This window comes from Phyllosticta citribraziliensis, assembly GCF_038025025.1.
Source record: "Phyllosticta citribraziliensis strain CPC 17464 chromosome Unknown J3D65scaffold_7, whole genome shotgun sequence".
Taxonomy (NCBI): Eukaryota; Fungi; Ascomycota; class Dothideomycetes; order Botryosphaeriales; family Phyllostictaceae; genus Phyllosticta; species Phyllosticta citribraziliensis.
This window is the reverse complement of record NW_027117344.1, coordinates 2065156-2080544: the sequence shown is the minus strand read 5'-3', so window position 1 is coordinate 2080544 and position 15389 is coordinate 2065156. Positions and strand designations below refer to the sequence as shown.

The window sequence follows — 15389 nt, the reverse complement described above, 5'->3', positions numbered from 1 at the left end:
CACGCACATACGGGCGACGAATTGGGACTGGAACAGCCGTCAGGACCTGCGTCGAAGACCGTGTGTGATGTGGAGTGTGGAGTTGAGGTTCGTGGTTGGTTGGTGCCAAACCAATCATGGCTCAACTGTAAGCGCGGACGCCTCCCGACGTTTAGCCTCGTCCGTCGATCCGGAGCGGCAACCTTTTCGGTTGGCACACAGCAACACCAACATCAGTCGGGACATTCCCAACGCGTCTGCCGCTCCCGTTGATGCGATAGAGTGTCGCCGTATGGATCCCATGGATCATTTGGATTCAGGACAAGCGTCGAGACCTGCTGGCCTGCGTCGCGAGAGCAGCTTGGGCGAAATGCCTTTTCCGGCACTTGTGGTCCCTTTGACCAGACTCTACCTTGGCCCCAGTCCCTTGCAATGGTCCCGCGGACCGTCAAACTCTAAACAGACACGCTAGCGAACCTGCCTCCGTCCCTGGTTTCGTGGACTGGGCATGGATGCTGTCAGGTCGCTTTGGGCTCAGGGCCCGAGATCCGCTCCTCTGCCCGGCTGCGTGCGGACATGCATAAGCGCCCAAGTAAGTCGGCCTGCGTCTGGACCAGGTGCATCATTGTGTCTCTGCAAGCAATCACAATATTGTCCTTCCCGACGGGTTCCTGATTCGTGTCCACTGAGTTGAGTAGTGTTGGCCAATGGCGCTTGGTTGTTGGCCTCGTGGAGCGAACCTCTTCTGCCGTCTCTGTTCAAGGCTCAGGGGTATCGCCAGTCGCTGTGCCCCCGAGATTGACAGATTGGGGAGCCAAGGCCTTGGAATGCGGCCCATTACCATCTGGTGTTGGTCCCGCGGCAGTGGTAGCGACGGACTGGTCTAGGATCCGTTGGTTCTTAAAGGGTAGGGTGACGTTCGAGAGATGTGAAGAGATGGACAGGTGGGAGCTTTCGAATGTTGGATCAGTCTTTCCTGCCAGGACCTTCACGTTCTGCGGTTCTCCGAGTCATCTGGCATATCTCAATGTTGCCCTTTCCGAAGATGGTCAAGGTAAAGGCGATTCTGATTGGAACACTCTCCTTGCTCTTTCTTTTGTCGCTTCGGTCACACTTGAGAGTTTTGGTTCATGCCGAGTATGCCGGACTATTTTGCCTCAAATATTCAGCACGTTCAATTCCAGGACTTTCATGTAAGAGATGCACGGGCTCAGAAAAGGAAATATCTGAGTAGCGGGTGGAGCAGTGGCATTGGGCAAGATGATCAACTCAGCATCGATCGAAGCACGAGGTGGCGATGTTGTCTTGCGGGGACAGTTTCGGGCCCGCTTCCCCAGGTCTCTAGCTTCCGCGTGGGGCGGATCGGCGGTGGCCTGAGAGAAACAAGAGGAGAACGGCCAAGTGGGGAAAGAGAGGGATTGGTGATGGATGCTTCGAAGGAGGCCGAAAGCCAGGTATATCTAACGTGTAGAATCTAATTTGGGAATTTGAGTTTGCACAAGAGGAGCGGGTTTTGGCGTTCCCCATTGTTGTTTCGACCGTGTAGAAACATGGCATGCACGTAAGACGGAACGGGTCTGGGGATTTGCACAGTGCCCGTATAGCGACGGCGTCTGAAGGTCAAGGTACCATCAGCTGACGCAAAGGCACAGTGGTATGGAAACGGTGTAGCGGAGCACAGACGTCGCTGTCTTCAAGCGACAGCGATAGTGACCAATGCCAACACCGATGCCAAGGATCACTGGCAGATGTCGACTAGGAAGAGCAAGGTGGCAGGAAGACAGGCGAGAGGATCTCTGGTGGTGCATCCGGCCATGTTGTTCGAGGGTTCGAGGGGCGGGCTAAGCTTTGGTAGGCGGTTTCAAGCAGCCGCAGAGATGGATCCAGAGACGGCATCCAGGCGGCTTGGCTGATGCACTGATGCCGTCCATGGCCCTGGGGATTATCCTTGTGCGCCTCCGCCTCAGTCAACATCAACATTGGATGTCTGTGACGACCGTGGCTGAAATCCAATAGTGGTACAAGTCGGCCCACGCCGTCCTGGCTGACGACTGGCTGACGACCAGGCCGTTGTGCCTTGGGTCGAGTCGAGCTGAGACTGCCGTCGGTGCAAGGTCCGTCGTCGAGGCAGGAATTTACAGAGGGACAGAGCTGATGGTGAGCGATGGCCGTGGTGATGATTAAGGCTAAAAATAAGGTCGCGGCGTGCGTCGCGAGGGTAGCGCGCGGGTGCCGGTGGCTGGCAGGGAATCAGGGAATGAGGGACCGCGGAGCCATTGGATTTGTGGGTTTCCATCGTGTGTACAGGTAGAGTAGAGTACGTACGATCAGGAAACTCTTCACTTCTTCTTCTTCTTCTTCTTGTTCTCCTACTCTTCCCCTCACCGCACCCTCTCGCCTCTCGCCCGCCTCTTATCCTCATCCACCTGGCCTCCGCTGACTCGTTCTCTCGTCACCCACCCTTGGCCACCCTCGGTCCCTCTATTGGTCCCCGTCTCTCACCTCTCCGGGACCTGACCTCTTCTCGCCCTCTTCCGCACGCCGCGTCGGTGAGCCCCGGCTTGACTTGACAGGTGCACGGTCTTGTGGCCGCCCGCCCAAACTCCCGACCAACCAAGCCTCACCTTCCCATATCAAACCTCTCCCGGGAGCCGCTGCTTCAAAATTCCTCGGCCACCCTAACTCCTACCTGGTACAACTACACCCACTCCCGCCGCCTCGGAATCCTGTCTGGGGCCGTGTACCTCGCCCTCCAACGCGTCGACCCTCCCTCGCTTCTACCTGCGTTCCGGCCCGCCTAACACGCGTAGATCCGACTACTATAATACCTCACTCGCACGTCCCTCCTCCATGACACCAGCCTGACCGTTGCATCTCTCGCGCAACCATGGAGTCGAGGTCGCTTCTCTCGCCTTTGCTCTTGATTCTGTCCCTGCTGCTGCTTGTGCCACGCTCGTTTGCGCAGACAGCTGACGTCACGACCATCAATGGTGTTCGCTATGTATCGGCCACTGACGACGACGGCAACTCGATCTACGTCCGCGACAATCGCCAGCCCTCGCTCTACACGGGCAACTATGGCGACTGCTTGGGCGACAGCAGCATCAACGTCACCCGCTTCGACGCCGCCTACTACAAGGACAACATGACGGTTCTCTTCCACTTGGCGGGCGACACGAGCATCGTCGATGAAGGTCTCATGAGTAAGTTGTGCCTCTTCAGCTCTTTTTTTTGGTTCTTCGCGGCTAATGTTCAAAGTGTATATTGCCGTTTATGCATACGGCGAGTCCCAATTCGAGCTCGTGTTCAACCCCTGCAACGCCAACATCAACAGTCTATGTCCAATGAGAAATAACGTGTCCATCGAGGCCAACGGCATCATACCAATCGCCCCGGGAGACGTTGCCAACATTCCGAGTAAGTACAAAAACTTTGTGCATCCTGCAGGGATCTTCGGAATTGACGCATGGCAGCCATCGCGTACAGCATTCCCGACTTTGAGGGCCAGGCAATTCTCCGCATCTTTGCCAATTCGACCCAGCAAATGATAGGCTGCTATTCGGCTTCCATTACCAACGGCAACACCTTTTCGCAACAAGCCGCCGTTGGCTCGATCCTGGGGATATTCACAGCAGTGGCCTGTGTGGCGTCGGTGGCTGCGGCAATCTATGGCTCGGACATTCCCGTCATTCGCAAACACTACGCCCACTCCATGTCCGTGTTTGTCGTCTTTTCGGTCCTGCAGCACATTTACTTCACGGGCGCGCTTTCGATGAATTGGCCGAGCGTCCTGGTTGCCTTTTGGAGCAACTATGCATGGGCCGGCGGCATGATTTACACCCAAGAGATGCAAAACTCGATCAACAAGTTCATCGGATCCAACAAGGGCAACACCACGGCCGTCGGGGCAGCCAGCACTGGAACAAATGATGCGAGCGTCGGAGGTGGCTACGACATTACCAAGATTTACAAAAGAGGAGTTCGCCGGCTCTGGAGGAAGGACGTCCACTTTATGCATTCCCCAAAGCTTGAGCACGCCCTGCATAAGCGTGCCCTCGCCAACAGTACCGACGGCTACTCCTGGTATGGACAACCCGTCAAGCCTGGCCTTCCGTTGCCCGGAAACTACTCTGGATTCGCTGGCACTCTTGGAACAGAGGGCATACCTGCCTCGAATGCCTTTACGACTGGCTTTCTGTGGTTCCTGATCCTGGTCGTAATAGTCGCAGCATGCATCGTTCTGTTGAAGTGGACCCTGGAACTGCTCTCCATGGCCAAGGTCGTGAGGAAAGATCGCCTATCCTCTTTCCGCACTCACTGGATCGGCTACACGATCTTGGCTGTTCTCCGGGTGCTCGTAATTGGCTTCTTCATGCTCATGTTCCTGACGCTATTCCAATTCACGTACAAGGGATCCGCTGGAGTTACCGCCGTCGCCGCCCTAGTCTTCATCATCTTCTTTTGCGGAATGTTTTTTGCCGCTGCATATGCATGCCGCTACCGCATCAGGGTGGGCAACTACGTGTCGGAGCCGGACCGTGTGAACATGGAACGTCGGAGAGTCCTTGGAATTGTCCCTTGGTATAGGTTCACGCGAGCAAGCGCACACAAGGATGAGACTGGGACAGTTTACGCCGGCTCCCTCCCTTTCTGGAGGGTCAGTGCAGTTGACCCGGAGAACCAAAAGTCAATCCACGACGATGAAGAGTACACCAGGAAATTTGGCTGGCTTGCTTCGCGCTTCAGGCGGACCAGGTGGTGGTTCTTCTCGTGTTGGTTAGGCTACGAATTTGTCAGAGCCTGCTTCCTTGCTGGCGCCTCCGGACACCCTATGACCCAGGTGTTTGGCCTATTGGTCATTGAATTCATCGCCTTTGTGGCCACGATCATCCTGCGACCATTCGAGTCCCAGAGGCTCAACGCGTTGATGGTTTACCTGCTTGGTTTCAGCAAAGTCTCGACGGTTGCATTGTCTGCAGCCTTTGACATCCGGTTCAATCTTGCGCGAATCACGACGACTGTGATTGGCATCGTCATCATCGTGATTCAAGGAATATTGACGATTTTCCTTTTGCTCGCCATCTTCACCGGCGCCATCACCACCTACTTTTCCCTCAAGAGGCACACCCCGACGGACGAGTTTCGACCTCGTGGCTGGAGAGGTCACCGCGAAAAGTACTTTACGCACCTCGACAAGGCTGAGAAGGATCTGCCACCTGAGCCTCCTGCGCCGGTAATTCCTCAAGAGCCCCAGGAGCCCAAGATTGGATTCAACGTATCTTCGGTACGCCGCGTAGCGAAGATTGAAGACGAGGACGAAGAGTTCATGGCCGAAATTGGTGATCCAAAGGAATCCGCAACTAGCATTCCCCCTTATTCAGATGGACAGGCTCAAGAAGGAGAGCAAGCGGCAGATGCACCCACCCAAACAGGTCGCCCAAGAGCTGTGAGTCGCGCCAGCATTCGAAGCAACATGTCGTACACCAGCCTACCACGGACTGCCCGTGTCCACCGCGCCAGTTGGAGCTCCCGCGACTTTCTCGAGTGGGCAGACCCAGAGCGCAACCGAATAGGCGGCTCCTCGGCAACGCTCCTCTCCGAAGAGGGCAACAAGCAGACTGGGGGCCGCTCGCGCACCAACAGCTTGTCGCGGAACAGGAGCAGAGCTGGCACACCCACGCCCAATTTCAACGACAGCCGGCTGGCGATTGACACGCGGATCCAGGAGATGGCCGAGGACACGGAGCTCCCCCAATCGCCGCAGAGCATGCACACGGCCGAGACTCATCATTCAGCAAAGGCTGTTCAGTCGCAGCAGGCAAATTCGACACTGGACGACCAGATTCGCCCTGCGGACAGCAGCAAGCGGTCGAGCACCTAGCCAGCTGGCACGCCGTCGCATCTTCTCTTTTACTCTTTAACGACAGTATACGATTGACGCAAAGAACATATGGGACTGGAGTTTTTCTTTCCGGTGGTGGTGCAGTCAAAACGAAGCCTTTTTCTTTTGCGTTTGGATGGGGACCATCTCCTCCCCCTGTAGTCGACTTGGACAGGTTACATAATTTGGATTGGTCCAATCAATCAAGCAAGCGGAACAGCATTTCGGCAGAGCACGCGATGTGTGGACGAGCGTGGCATTGGCATGGGAGTGGCATCGGGTAGCATGGGACATGGCGTAGCATACTCTCCGAGTCTCTTTTTCTTTTTCGTCTCGGCTGGTATTTTCTTTCATCGACAGTTGAGTTGGTCGTGTTTCTAGGAGCATCCATGACGGCAGCATCCATGATCGCATGACATGGTGTGGCATGGCGCGGTGTGGGGTGGGTAGAGGAAGGGATGGGAGATGGGCATCTATCTACCGGTCAATCAATCAGGAAGCACCTTTGGCTACCAGCCCAAGATAAATAGCATCAGCGCGCTGCGCGTTGGGAATTTCTTTTCCCACTCTCTTCTCTCTTTCCTGCTCTCCCTTTGTTTTGTGCCTCGTGGTGTTTGGTCATGTTAATGCTTCTTCTTTGCTGCTCTTGTCGTCTCATTCGGAGCGACTGAGCGCGCTGCCCGTCTGGGAGAACGGTGTGGGGGTGCGGGAGACACAGGACGGACTGACGGGTGGGCCAGCGGGAGGAGAGCATGCGGATCAAGAGTGGGTGGCGAGTGTGTGGGTACCTACATGTGCGCACGAGGTCTCGCCTTGTCTTTTGTGGTGTGCATCATGAGCGGCATCATCGTCGTCGAGCGTCACGGCGGGAAGAGATGGCACTGTCAGAGGGATGTGACGGAGCGCTCGTGCTCATGCTCCACTGGCGACCAAATTCAAATCACAGAGACGATCCCGCCGCTCATCTTACCCACGCGCCGCTGCTCTCCGCTCTCGTTGATCTACCGAAAGGACGGCCAGAGGGACCGACGTCACGATGCGCTCGCTCCGCAACCGCCGATGATCCAAGTCTCCATCTCACCTGTGCCCTCGGTCCACGCAGCGGAAGCTTTGTGCATTCCACATCTCGCCGCCGCGCGCTCTTCTCCGCGACTACCCATCGCACCGACGCGTGCGACAGAGGACAAGCCCAGGTGCTGAGGGATCCTCGCTCGCGTTCGCCCTTTTGCCCTACGCAAATTGCGTGGACAGGGATACATCCCAGCGCGTCTGATGTCAAAAGGAACGGACCGACGGCAAGGAAGAAAAAAAGCGAACGAGAAAAAAAGAAAAAAAAAAAAGAAGGGCTGGGATAATGCCCGCCCGTCGCGCCAGACATCCTGGCAGGTGAGAGAGAGAGAGAGAGAGAGAGAGAGAGAGAGAGAGAGAGAGACTGGAGAGAGCAAGGAAGGACAGGGCAAAAAGGACAGGATGAAGGGCGGATGACGTCATGATTGAAGAAGCCCAGCCGTCGGATGCGCGCCGCTGAGGTGAGCCAGGGCAGGGCAGGGCAGGCTGCGGTGGCGGGATGCAGGCGGGAAGTGGGATTGCGGGATGCGGGCGGGAAACAAAGAAAGATGGTGCAGATGATGATGACGATGCAAGGTCAGGTTGGTTGGTGGAAGCGAAGATGGTGGAATGTGCTGGAGATGGAGATGTGAGCAGGATGCATTGTTTGCGCCACACTTTTCTGTGCTCGGCTGCTCGCTCGCTTGGGTGCTTTCTCCAGGCAGAGGAAACCGGCAGCATCGATGCATCTCAACTGGCGATTCTTCAAATCAATCAATCGTTGGACACCTTGCGCACGCGTGCTGCCCGCCTAGGTCCCCAAAGTCGTGTGAAACAAAGAGGCCGCCGTCCAGTCGGGAATATACATTACGGGCGCGCGATCTATCGCATCGCAAATCGAACGGCGCCCACCCTCAGCAGCCCGAAGCGGACGCGGGCTCGCCGTTTCCAGCCAACACGTGCAGACATCAGCAAGGGGGAGAGGTGGCGCTGCAACAATCAATCCATCAAACAGGACTGACTTGCGTGAGATGCATGAAGCAGGCGGAAGGAACAGACGAAGGGGCCCACGGGGCCTGCTGGGTACGTGACAGTACGGTAGGAGTATGTATCCGATCCGGTTTCTGGCGGGTTCCCTGCGCGGCTGCATCATGGTGGCGGCAGGTCGCGATGGATGGAGTATGGCCGACGGGGCAACAGGGCAGCGTGACGCCGGATGGGGAAGAGGGTGTGGCTGGTGAGCGGACGAAGGTGGGCTTTTGGAGTGCAGATTAGGCCGAAGAGGGATCTGGGGCGGTTGGTTTCTTGTTCAAGTTCATGTTGTTGGTTGGTTCCTGTTGTTGACGGGAACCGCGTCCGAGCGTTTCTTCCTGTCCTGCCTGCCCTGTCCGGCCCTGTTACGTCACATTTGCATGGCACCCGGACTGGCACCGCGGCGGCAGGGCTGGGTGGGTGCCCGCAATGACGATGGTGCGCGCTGCCTACACAGATATAAGGAATGCTTTCCTTTCTTCTGCCTCTGCATCACAACAACACAACACATCCACCACTCAACCCACAAAGATACCCCGAACCGAATCGACTTACGCTTCGATCAAACCTACCACCGCTTTGAATACCCCAACACAACAACCTACCACAACACCGTCACCATGGGCGCAGTCGTGTCCTGCGTACGTTCTTTTCCCGCCTAAAGTCGCAAACGCAACAAAACTAACGCCCTCTCCAGATCAAGTCCGTCTTCCAAGCCATCGGCGCCGCCATCATGGCCGTCGTCAACGGCATCGCCGGCATCCTCAAGGCCATCCTGAACGGCATCGTCGCCGTCTTCGACATCATCGTCGGCTGCCTGACCTGCAACCGCGCCGGCGGCCGCCGCAGAAGAATGCGCAGCACAGTATAGAGAGGTGTGGGGAAAGAAACCCTCTACAAGGACTGCTTGATCCAGTGAGCGCCGCCGGGAAGAGAGACCATTGCCATCTTGGACCAAACCGAACTCTTTCGCCATCAACTCGCTCACTGCCGCTTCAACTGTCCGCCTCACACCTCTGTACCGTTTGCTCTACGCATTCCACCACCATCTCCTCCTCCTCTTCTTTGATACCACGTCTCCATCGACGACACGACACGAATCTTCTTCTTCTTCTTCCGCTGTCTGCCTCCTTCAACCACCACCACAACTGGCAGCAGCACAACCACCTCTTGATTCCCCCACCTCTCTTTCTTCTCTCTTGGCGACTGGCATTGCATTGCATTGCATTACGACGGATGGGCAACGCTGTTTTCGGGGAAACGAAAGGAAAAGGAGAATTAGCAGATGATACCCCCCTTCCCACATCCCCCAATTCGCACTATTCACGATCAATCAATCAATGCAATACCCATTTTGCTCTACTTTTAATTGGTTGGCGGCGGTGGCATTCTTCATCGGCTGCGGTGTTTTTTGTCTGAGTTGGCTATATGCCACGGCTGGCGAGCATGGTAGTGGTAATTCATGGCTTACACCAACTTCTGTGATCCCTGTGCTCGTGTCGATCAAATTGTCTCGTCACTTGCTTCTTGGTTTTTATGCAGAGACTCTGTAAGGGTAGGTGATCGCTGCCCCATCTCTGATTCGCAGTCCTGAGTAGGGATTCATAACTCCACCATCCACAACCTACCTCCCTCAACCGCATCCACGCCCTCCTCAATTCGCCCACAACCGCTTCCGCCAGGTCTTCCCTTCGCTCTTGTCAGACAACTCCCAACTCCCCTTCGTCTCATGGTCAGGCATGACAACCCTCGCCTTGACGCACACCCTGCCATCCAGCGCCTTTTCCAGCGTCGCCGTCCACTCCTCGGTCCGCGGTGCCAGTAGCGCCGGCTGCTTGTCCACGTCCGCCTCGCGCTTCGTCATGTCCTTGCGCGGCGAGAGGTCCGTTTCGGCACCGCGTTGGGCCGGCACGGCGGGCGGCGAGGGCGCGAAGCGCAGGACGTAGAACTCGTTGGCGCGCGTTGGCGCGAGGTAGGTCAGGTCGAGCTGGAGTGGCTGATGGGAGGGGAGGGGAGGCGTGTTCGATTCGGGAACGGATGGGGTTGGTCCTGTCAGTTTGTCAGTTTATGATCTAGTCGGGTGTCCTGCTCCCGCGGTCTGCTGCAGACGATGCTCATTGACCAGATTGAACAAACTCACCCTTGTCACCGCGCCTCTCGCTCTCCCATCCCAGTCCCACCGCCTCAACCACGACCGCCGCTATCGCGCCGCCATGCACGACCGTCGGCCACCCCGTCACGCCCGGCCCCGCCCACCCAACACTGACGCCCTCGCGCCTCTGCCCATTCCACCACACGCGCCGCGGGCCCAGCAGGTGCGCCGACGCAGCCAGCCGCCGCGCAACGAGGCCTGCCGGCTCCTTGCCATCCGCAGACTCCTCTTCCGGCTTGCGGGCAATCTCCACCCACCCTTCCTCCGCACGCAGCGCCTTGACGACCGGCAGCTCGTCCAGCCGCTGCGCCGTCTCGCCCAATCCAGCCGCTTGCTCCTCCTCGTCGCTCGCCGCCGTGTCTGGCGACAGGAATTCCCGCACTGGCTTCGCCGCCAGGTACCCCAGAAACACGGTCACGCCCAACGCGACGAGCTTGCGCCAGCCAGGGAAGAGGACGAGCGGCCGCTCGCCCCGGTAGATGCCCCAAGGCAGATTTTGTGATGGGTCCGCGGAGGAGGTGGTGGTGGTGGTGGTGGCAGCAGTGGCCGCTTTGGCGGCGGCCTCCTGGCGCCGTTTCTGCTTGCGGCTTGACTTGCCTTTGCTGGCGCGGGGGGCAGACTGTGTGAAGGGCCGCTGTCGCTGGACGGGGAGGCTGAGGGCGGCGCGGGGCCGCAAGGCGCGGGCGGCGGTGTGCGGGCGGAAGGAGAGGAGCCGCGGTGGCATGGTTGGGTGGGGTCAGAGAGCGAGAGAGGTACGGTGGGTTGTGAGGGCGTCGTCGGTAGGGAGCTGAGGTGAGGTATGGAGGAATAAGATGATGAGAGGAAGTCAATGAGCGCAGGGCGAGTGGATGGATGGAGGGGAGCTTGGGCCGAACGACAGTCGCTTGAAGGTTCGGCAGGTGGGCCGACGCGGCCAGGCCCGTCCCTAGCTCGGCTGTCAGGGACCAGCCAGCGCCAACCAATCCACGTCAATTAAGATGAATTGGTACATAAGTAAGGTACCGTGTAGCTTTTTCTTTGTCTGTCTTGCCTGTCACAATACGCCATAAATTGACCTCGGGTCTACTGCATGCGGGGGACAGTGGAGCAAAGAAGATTGAATCGATCTTCAGCAACTCGATCTTCCCCAACCCCGCTGAGTACTGAGCAGAAGAACATCTAAGCTCGGTTCAACCTAGAAAGATGACCACTAAACGAGGGCGATCTACTCACTAACGTAGACGAGACAATTGACAAGGGAAAGAGAGACATGAAAGCATCCCCAGACTTTTCCACGGCGCCCCTCCAACTCCGTCAACAACTCGTCAAAAACTTCCATCTCCTAATCCTTCAGCTCGTATTGGGGGCCCCTCAGACCCCACCCATCGACCTTGCGCAGGTTCAACGCGTCCAGATCCAAGCCCGTGACCATGCGGAGCTACAGCGCAACACGTCAGCCTGGCGGAGAAGAAAAGAGAAAAGAGGCCCTCACATTAACAGGCAACATCTCCTTCGCGCCCGGCCCCACAAACTTCTCCCACATGCCCGGCACACAAACCGTAAAGACGCTACTGCCACACTTCCTGCAGAACCGATGGCTCGCCGTGCCGTCGCCAAACCCATACTTGCCAACGACGTCGGCGTCGAAGCCGCCCTCGGCCGCCGTCGGCTTCTCCAGCACAAAGTCCTCGCGGTGCGGGTACACGAGCAGCGCGCCGGCCCGCGTGCAGTAGCTGCAGTTGCAGCTGATGACCGGGTACTCGTGGAGCGGCGGCGAGAGCGTGAAGGTGAAGCGGATCGCGCCGCAGTGGCAGTTGCCGCTGTGCGTTGTCGATTCGCCCGTGGGCTTGGGGAAGGAGAACTTGGGTCTGTCGGGCGGGGCCGAGGTGGAGGCGTTGGTGTCGGACATTTTGGGCGAGAGAGCTTGAGGTGGGAGGCTTTCGAATTGGTGTTTTGCTACTTGAGCCGGGGACTTGGGAACAGATTTATGTAGAGAATGCTGCTAGTGGTGGAGAAATAGAATGCTGCCGCGGAGGAAGCATATGTGGGGCGTCGCGGTGTCGCTATTTATCTTGTGCGGTGACCCTTTTTCGGTTTTTAGCGCCGCTGAAGTTCTAGTTGCACGAATGACGCTACTGGCGGCTGTCTCTGAACGCCTCACCTCAGATGGCCGCCCGCTGGCTCACTATCAGTAGCTTGCCGAAGCTATGGTAGGCGGGGCAGTGCTGATGTGAGGGGCAGCTCTCTGTTTGTTGCCACATTGGGTTAGATGAGTGTTGATAGTGAGAGAAACGTGCGTTTGTAGGCAGAACGCGTCTCGCAAAATGGACCCTCATATCGAAGATCATGCATAGCTTGATAGGGCTATCTTCTTATACAGCCCTGTGAAAGAATCCGATTGGGCTCCCAGTAGAGGCTTATTTGAGGCGTCGTCAATGGCTGGCAGACCGGCGGGCTGACAGCTGCCCCACTGTGCCACAAGCTGACATCCCAAGTCTGGTTCTTGTCTGCAAAGGGAGAAGAATGAGCCAGAAGAACAATCGGCTTCGAACTGCTCTCACACCAAAAAAATGATAGTCTTTCGGAGCAGGCGATCAGCGGCTTGATCCTTTGCGTGCCCAGAATAGACGCGAAAATCGCTTGGAAAACATTGGGAGCATGGCTTGTCAGGAGCGTGAGAAAAGGACATGGTCAGGGGTATCTACTAGCTCGAAAAGCACAATATTTCTAGAACGGAAGAAATGAAAGCCGATCGTCCAACAATAATCATCCACAGCGGACGTTCTCCCAAGGCCGCTTTGGGGTAACAACGTCGAGGCACAACTACTCTGATGCCTCAATGTAGCCCTGAACCATTTCCAGGAAGCGGCCACGGTACTCATCGGGCGTCGTCGTAATGCTCATGGGTCCCTTGTGTGCGAAGAAATTGAAGCTCCTGATCAGCTTGGTCATGAGCTTTGGCTGCATCTTGTGCTTGGCCCAGAAGAAATCCAGCACTACGGCGCGATAGACCCATTTCCCATCCCGAGACAGGACTCCATTGCGCCAGGAGCGCTCATTCGCTGCCGGACTGGAAACTTCACGCGCAGGCTCTGCCGGGTATCGAACGAGAAAGAGCGAGTAGTCAACTGCGTTTGCTGATCTCAGCAAGGCCGTGTCCGCTTCCAGTAGCTTGATCAACTCGGCGTGGTCGTGCGGCGACAATCTCATCTTGTCCGGGAAGTGATCGACCAGGCGTTCCTTGACGCTGTCCGGCGCCAGTCTCCCGCCGGCAAGGTCGCGCTCGGGATAAAAGTAGCTCGAAGGCTTGAGATCGTACGTCTCCCATTTGTCTTGTTGTTCGTCCGTCTCTTTTCCGTATAGAACGTTTTCCATGACGACGTGATGTGCGGGCGCGGTCCCAATCCAGCTCCCAATGGCCGGGCCGATGGCTTCAAGGAAATCGGTGATGCGGACCAAGAGGCTGTTGGGGTTGTTTGTCATGTGCTCGACGTACTTGTCGCAAAGGTCCTCCATGAAGAACTCGTATTCAAACGCCCTGGGCAGGCTTTTGATCAGATACTTGGAGTTTGGGGTGGTGAAGAAGGTGGATCCAGAGTATCCCAAGTCACCCACGGGCTTCAAGGAGCCGCCGCTCTTATCAGCGCTGCGAAAGCTCTCACGGTATTCATCCTCGTCCAACTTCCACACATCTTTCCGGAGGTGTTCAAATACTCTGGGGCGAAATCTGATGAGTAGCAGCTGGAGGAACGAGAAAAAGGCGAGGATGCGGCCGACCAGGGTTGCGTCCTTGGGATTGGTTTGGTGGAAGATGGCGCGGATGATGGAGCGGCTGATGCGGGCGTCACGGAAGCCCATCCTGGAAACGGGAAGCCAAAGTCGTCGAGTCGGCGGACTTGAACGACTTGCAGAATTGTCGACGAGAAGGCGGAGATGATGGGGTTCGTGGTCGTGGTCGTTGGAGTTCCTTGCCAGGAACGCGGAGGTGACAAGCACCAGTTTCCTTGATCCTTGCCAATGACGTCATGGCACCGAAGCACTGGAACGGAACTTTTGAACTTCCTTTTCCAGAATTTTGTATGCACTGCGAATTTCCGCCGACATCGCTCTCTTTGGTAGACCAAATTCTCAGCTTCAATCGGACTTGATCGTTCATTGCGCTGGAAGTGCCTGTACTCTTACACACAGTTTGCTTGATTTGTGATTTAGTCGCAGCGGCAGCAGACTTGGAATTGGACTTGGCAACGTAAAGCATTCAAGCAATTCAACAGCAGTAAAGCTTTCATCTCTAGACATTCAAGAACTCGCCAATCATTTCGACATTCATGGGACTTTTGTTGCCAGTCTCGCGTAAAAGTCTCCCAGAGCATCCGCTTCTATTTATCATCATCTACCCCTGACTTTGAATTGTTCAAACATGATTTGGCATCGTGGGATGCTAAGGAGTGACAGCGTCGTAAAAGACCCATCTCGTTGGAAGTCTATGCAAAATGGCAGGAGTGCGAAACCGTCAGCGCACGCGACACCAACACAATCATGATTTTGGCTGCAGGTCTTCAACAAAATTTCCAAACACAAGGTGCCGCAGTCAAACGGCAAAAGCCAAGGCAGCACAAGAGCGCGCGCCTCATTTCCTTGGATTTCACGTGCGACAGAAGCCATTTACCCGGTTGATGGCCATACGGTGAGGCTTGGCCGGAGCGGCAATGAGCTTGGCCAGTACCGCGCGAAAGTTTCAAGAGGCCGCATTGAATCTGGGGAGGAGCCTGTTGGGGAGGAGCGTCGTGCGGTGCGACGCGACGCATGATGGAGATTGAAGAATGCGGGGGGGAAATGATGAGGCATGGCGTGCGGCGCCCTTTGGATGGCGTCAAGGGACTGCCATGTAGAGGTTTCTGGGGAACATGCATGGATTTTATTCACAGGCAGGACCCTGAGGGTGAGGCTGCTGCGGTTGCGCTGCGTTGCTGGTGTGACGGACGGCGAGCGAAGCGAGCGTTTTTTCGGACTGCGAACCGGTGCAGCAAACGGCGAGCGGCTGTATGTGCCGTAGCATTGCACAGGGAGTGGAAATGAAGGGTGTGTCTGGTCCTCTCTGGACGAGGGCGGGTTACACGGTTCCTGAGCAGGGCAAAAGTCTAATTAATGTCAGGAATCCAGATGGGGACGGGGATGGGGACGGGGACGGGCGCGAGCGGGTCGGGTCGAGGTGGACGACGTTGTGGCTGGTGTGGCGTCGTGGCAGCCAAGGACGAGTCATGGATGGCGCGAGGCTGTTGGACATGGATCATGGTGGTCAGCGCGGGCGTCACTTGAGCC

At 56.8% G+C, this 15389-nt stretch overlaps 6 protein-coding genes across 6 annotated transcripts; 3 read left to right on the top strand and 3 right to left on the bottom strand.

Annotated features, from left to right (window-relative positions):
- Positions 1-2634: 2634 nt before the first annotated feature.
- On the top strand, positions 2635-5913 carry J3D65DRAFT_418794 (uncharacterized protein). The gene is made up of 3 exons (XM_066796079.1): positions 2635-3182; positions 3238-3396; positions 3453-5913. The coding sequence occupies exons 1-3, from the start codon at positions 2867-2869 to the stop codon at positions 5858-5860; spliced, it is 2883 nt and encodes a 960-aa protein (XP_066654863.1). The 5' UTR covers positions 2635-2866; the 3' UTR covers positions 5861-5913.
- A 425-nt stretch (positions 5914-6338) lies between these two features.
- J3D65DRAFT_628612 (uncharacterized protein) lies at positions 6339-7240 on the top strand. The gene has a single exon (XM_066800650.1). It carries the CDS (start codon positions 6613-6615, stop codon positions 7213-7215), a length of 603 nt encoding a protein of 200 aa, XP_066654862.1. The 5' UTR covers positions 6339-6612; the 3' UTR covers positions 7216-7240.
- Positions 7241-8559: 1319 nt separating this feature from the next.
- Positions 8560-8810, top strand: J3D65DRAFT_668840 (uncharacterized protein; the record flags this gene model as incomplete). The annotated part of the gene is made up of 2 exons (XM_066803144.1): positions 8560-8580; positions 8637-8810. 2 exons carry the CDS (start codon positions 8560-8562, stop codon positions 8808-8810), a joined length of 195 nt encoding a protein of 64 aa, XP_066654861.1.
- A 567-nt stretch (positions 8811-9377) lies between these two features.
- On the bottom strand, positions 9378-11063 carry J3D65DRAFT_418717 (uncharacterized protein). The gene is made up of 2 exons (XM_066796078.1): positions 10080-11063; positions 9378-9988 (listed from the first exon to the last, which is right to left on the bottom strand). Exons 1-2 carry the CDS (start codon positions 10813-10815, stop codon positions 9594-9596), a joined length of 1131 nt encoding a protein of 376 aa, XP_066654860.1. The 5' UTR covers positions 10816-11063; the 3' UTR covers positions 9378-9593.
- Positions 11064-11091: 28 nt separating this feature from the next.
- J3D65DRAFT_678135 (Mss4-like protein) lies at positions 11092-12114 on the bottom strand. The gene is made up of 2 exons (XM_066803657.1): positions 11563-12114; positions 11092-11508 (listed from the first exon to the last, which is right to left on the bottom strand). The coding sequence occupies exons 1-2, from the start codon at positions 11977-11979 to the stop codon at positions 11413-11415; spliced, it is 513 nt and encodes a 170-aa protein (XP_066654859.1). The 5' UTR covers positions 11980-12114; the 3' UTR covers positions 11092-11412.
- Positions 12115-12454: 340 nt separating this feature from the next.
- Positions 12455-14026, bottom strand: J3D65DRAFT_628601 (uncharacterized protein). The gene has a single exon (XM_066800649.1). The coding sequence runs from the start codon at positions 13926-13928 to the stop codon at positions 12894-12896; it is 1035 nt and encodes a 344-aa protein (XP_066654858.1). The 5' UTR covers positions 13929-14026; the 3' UTR covers positions 12455-12893.
- Between the last annotated feature and the right edge of the window lie 1363 nt (positions 14027-15389).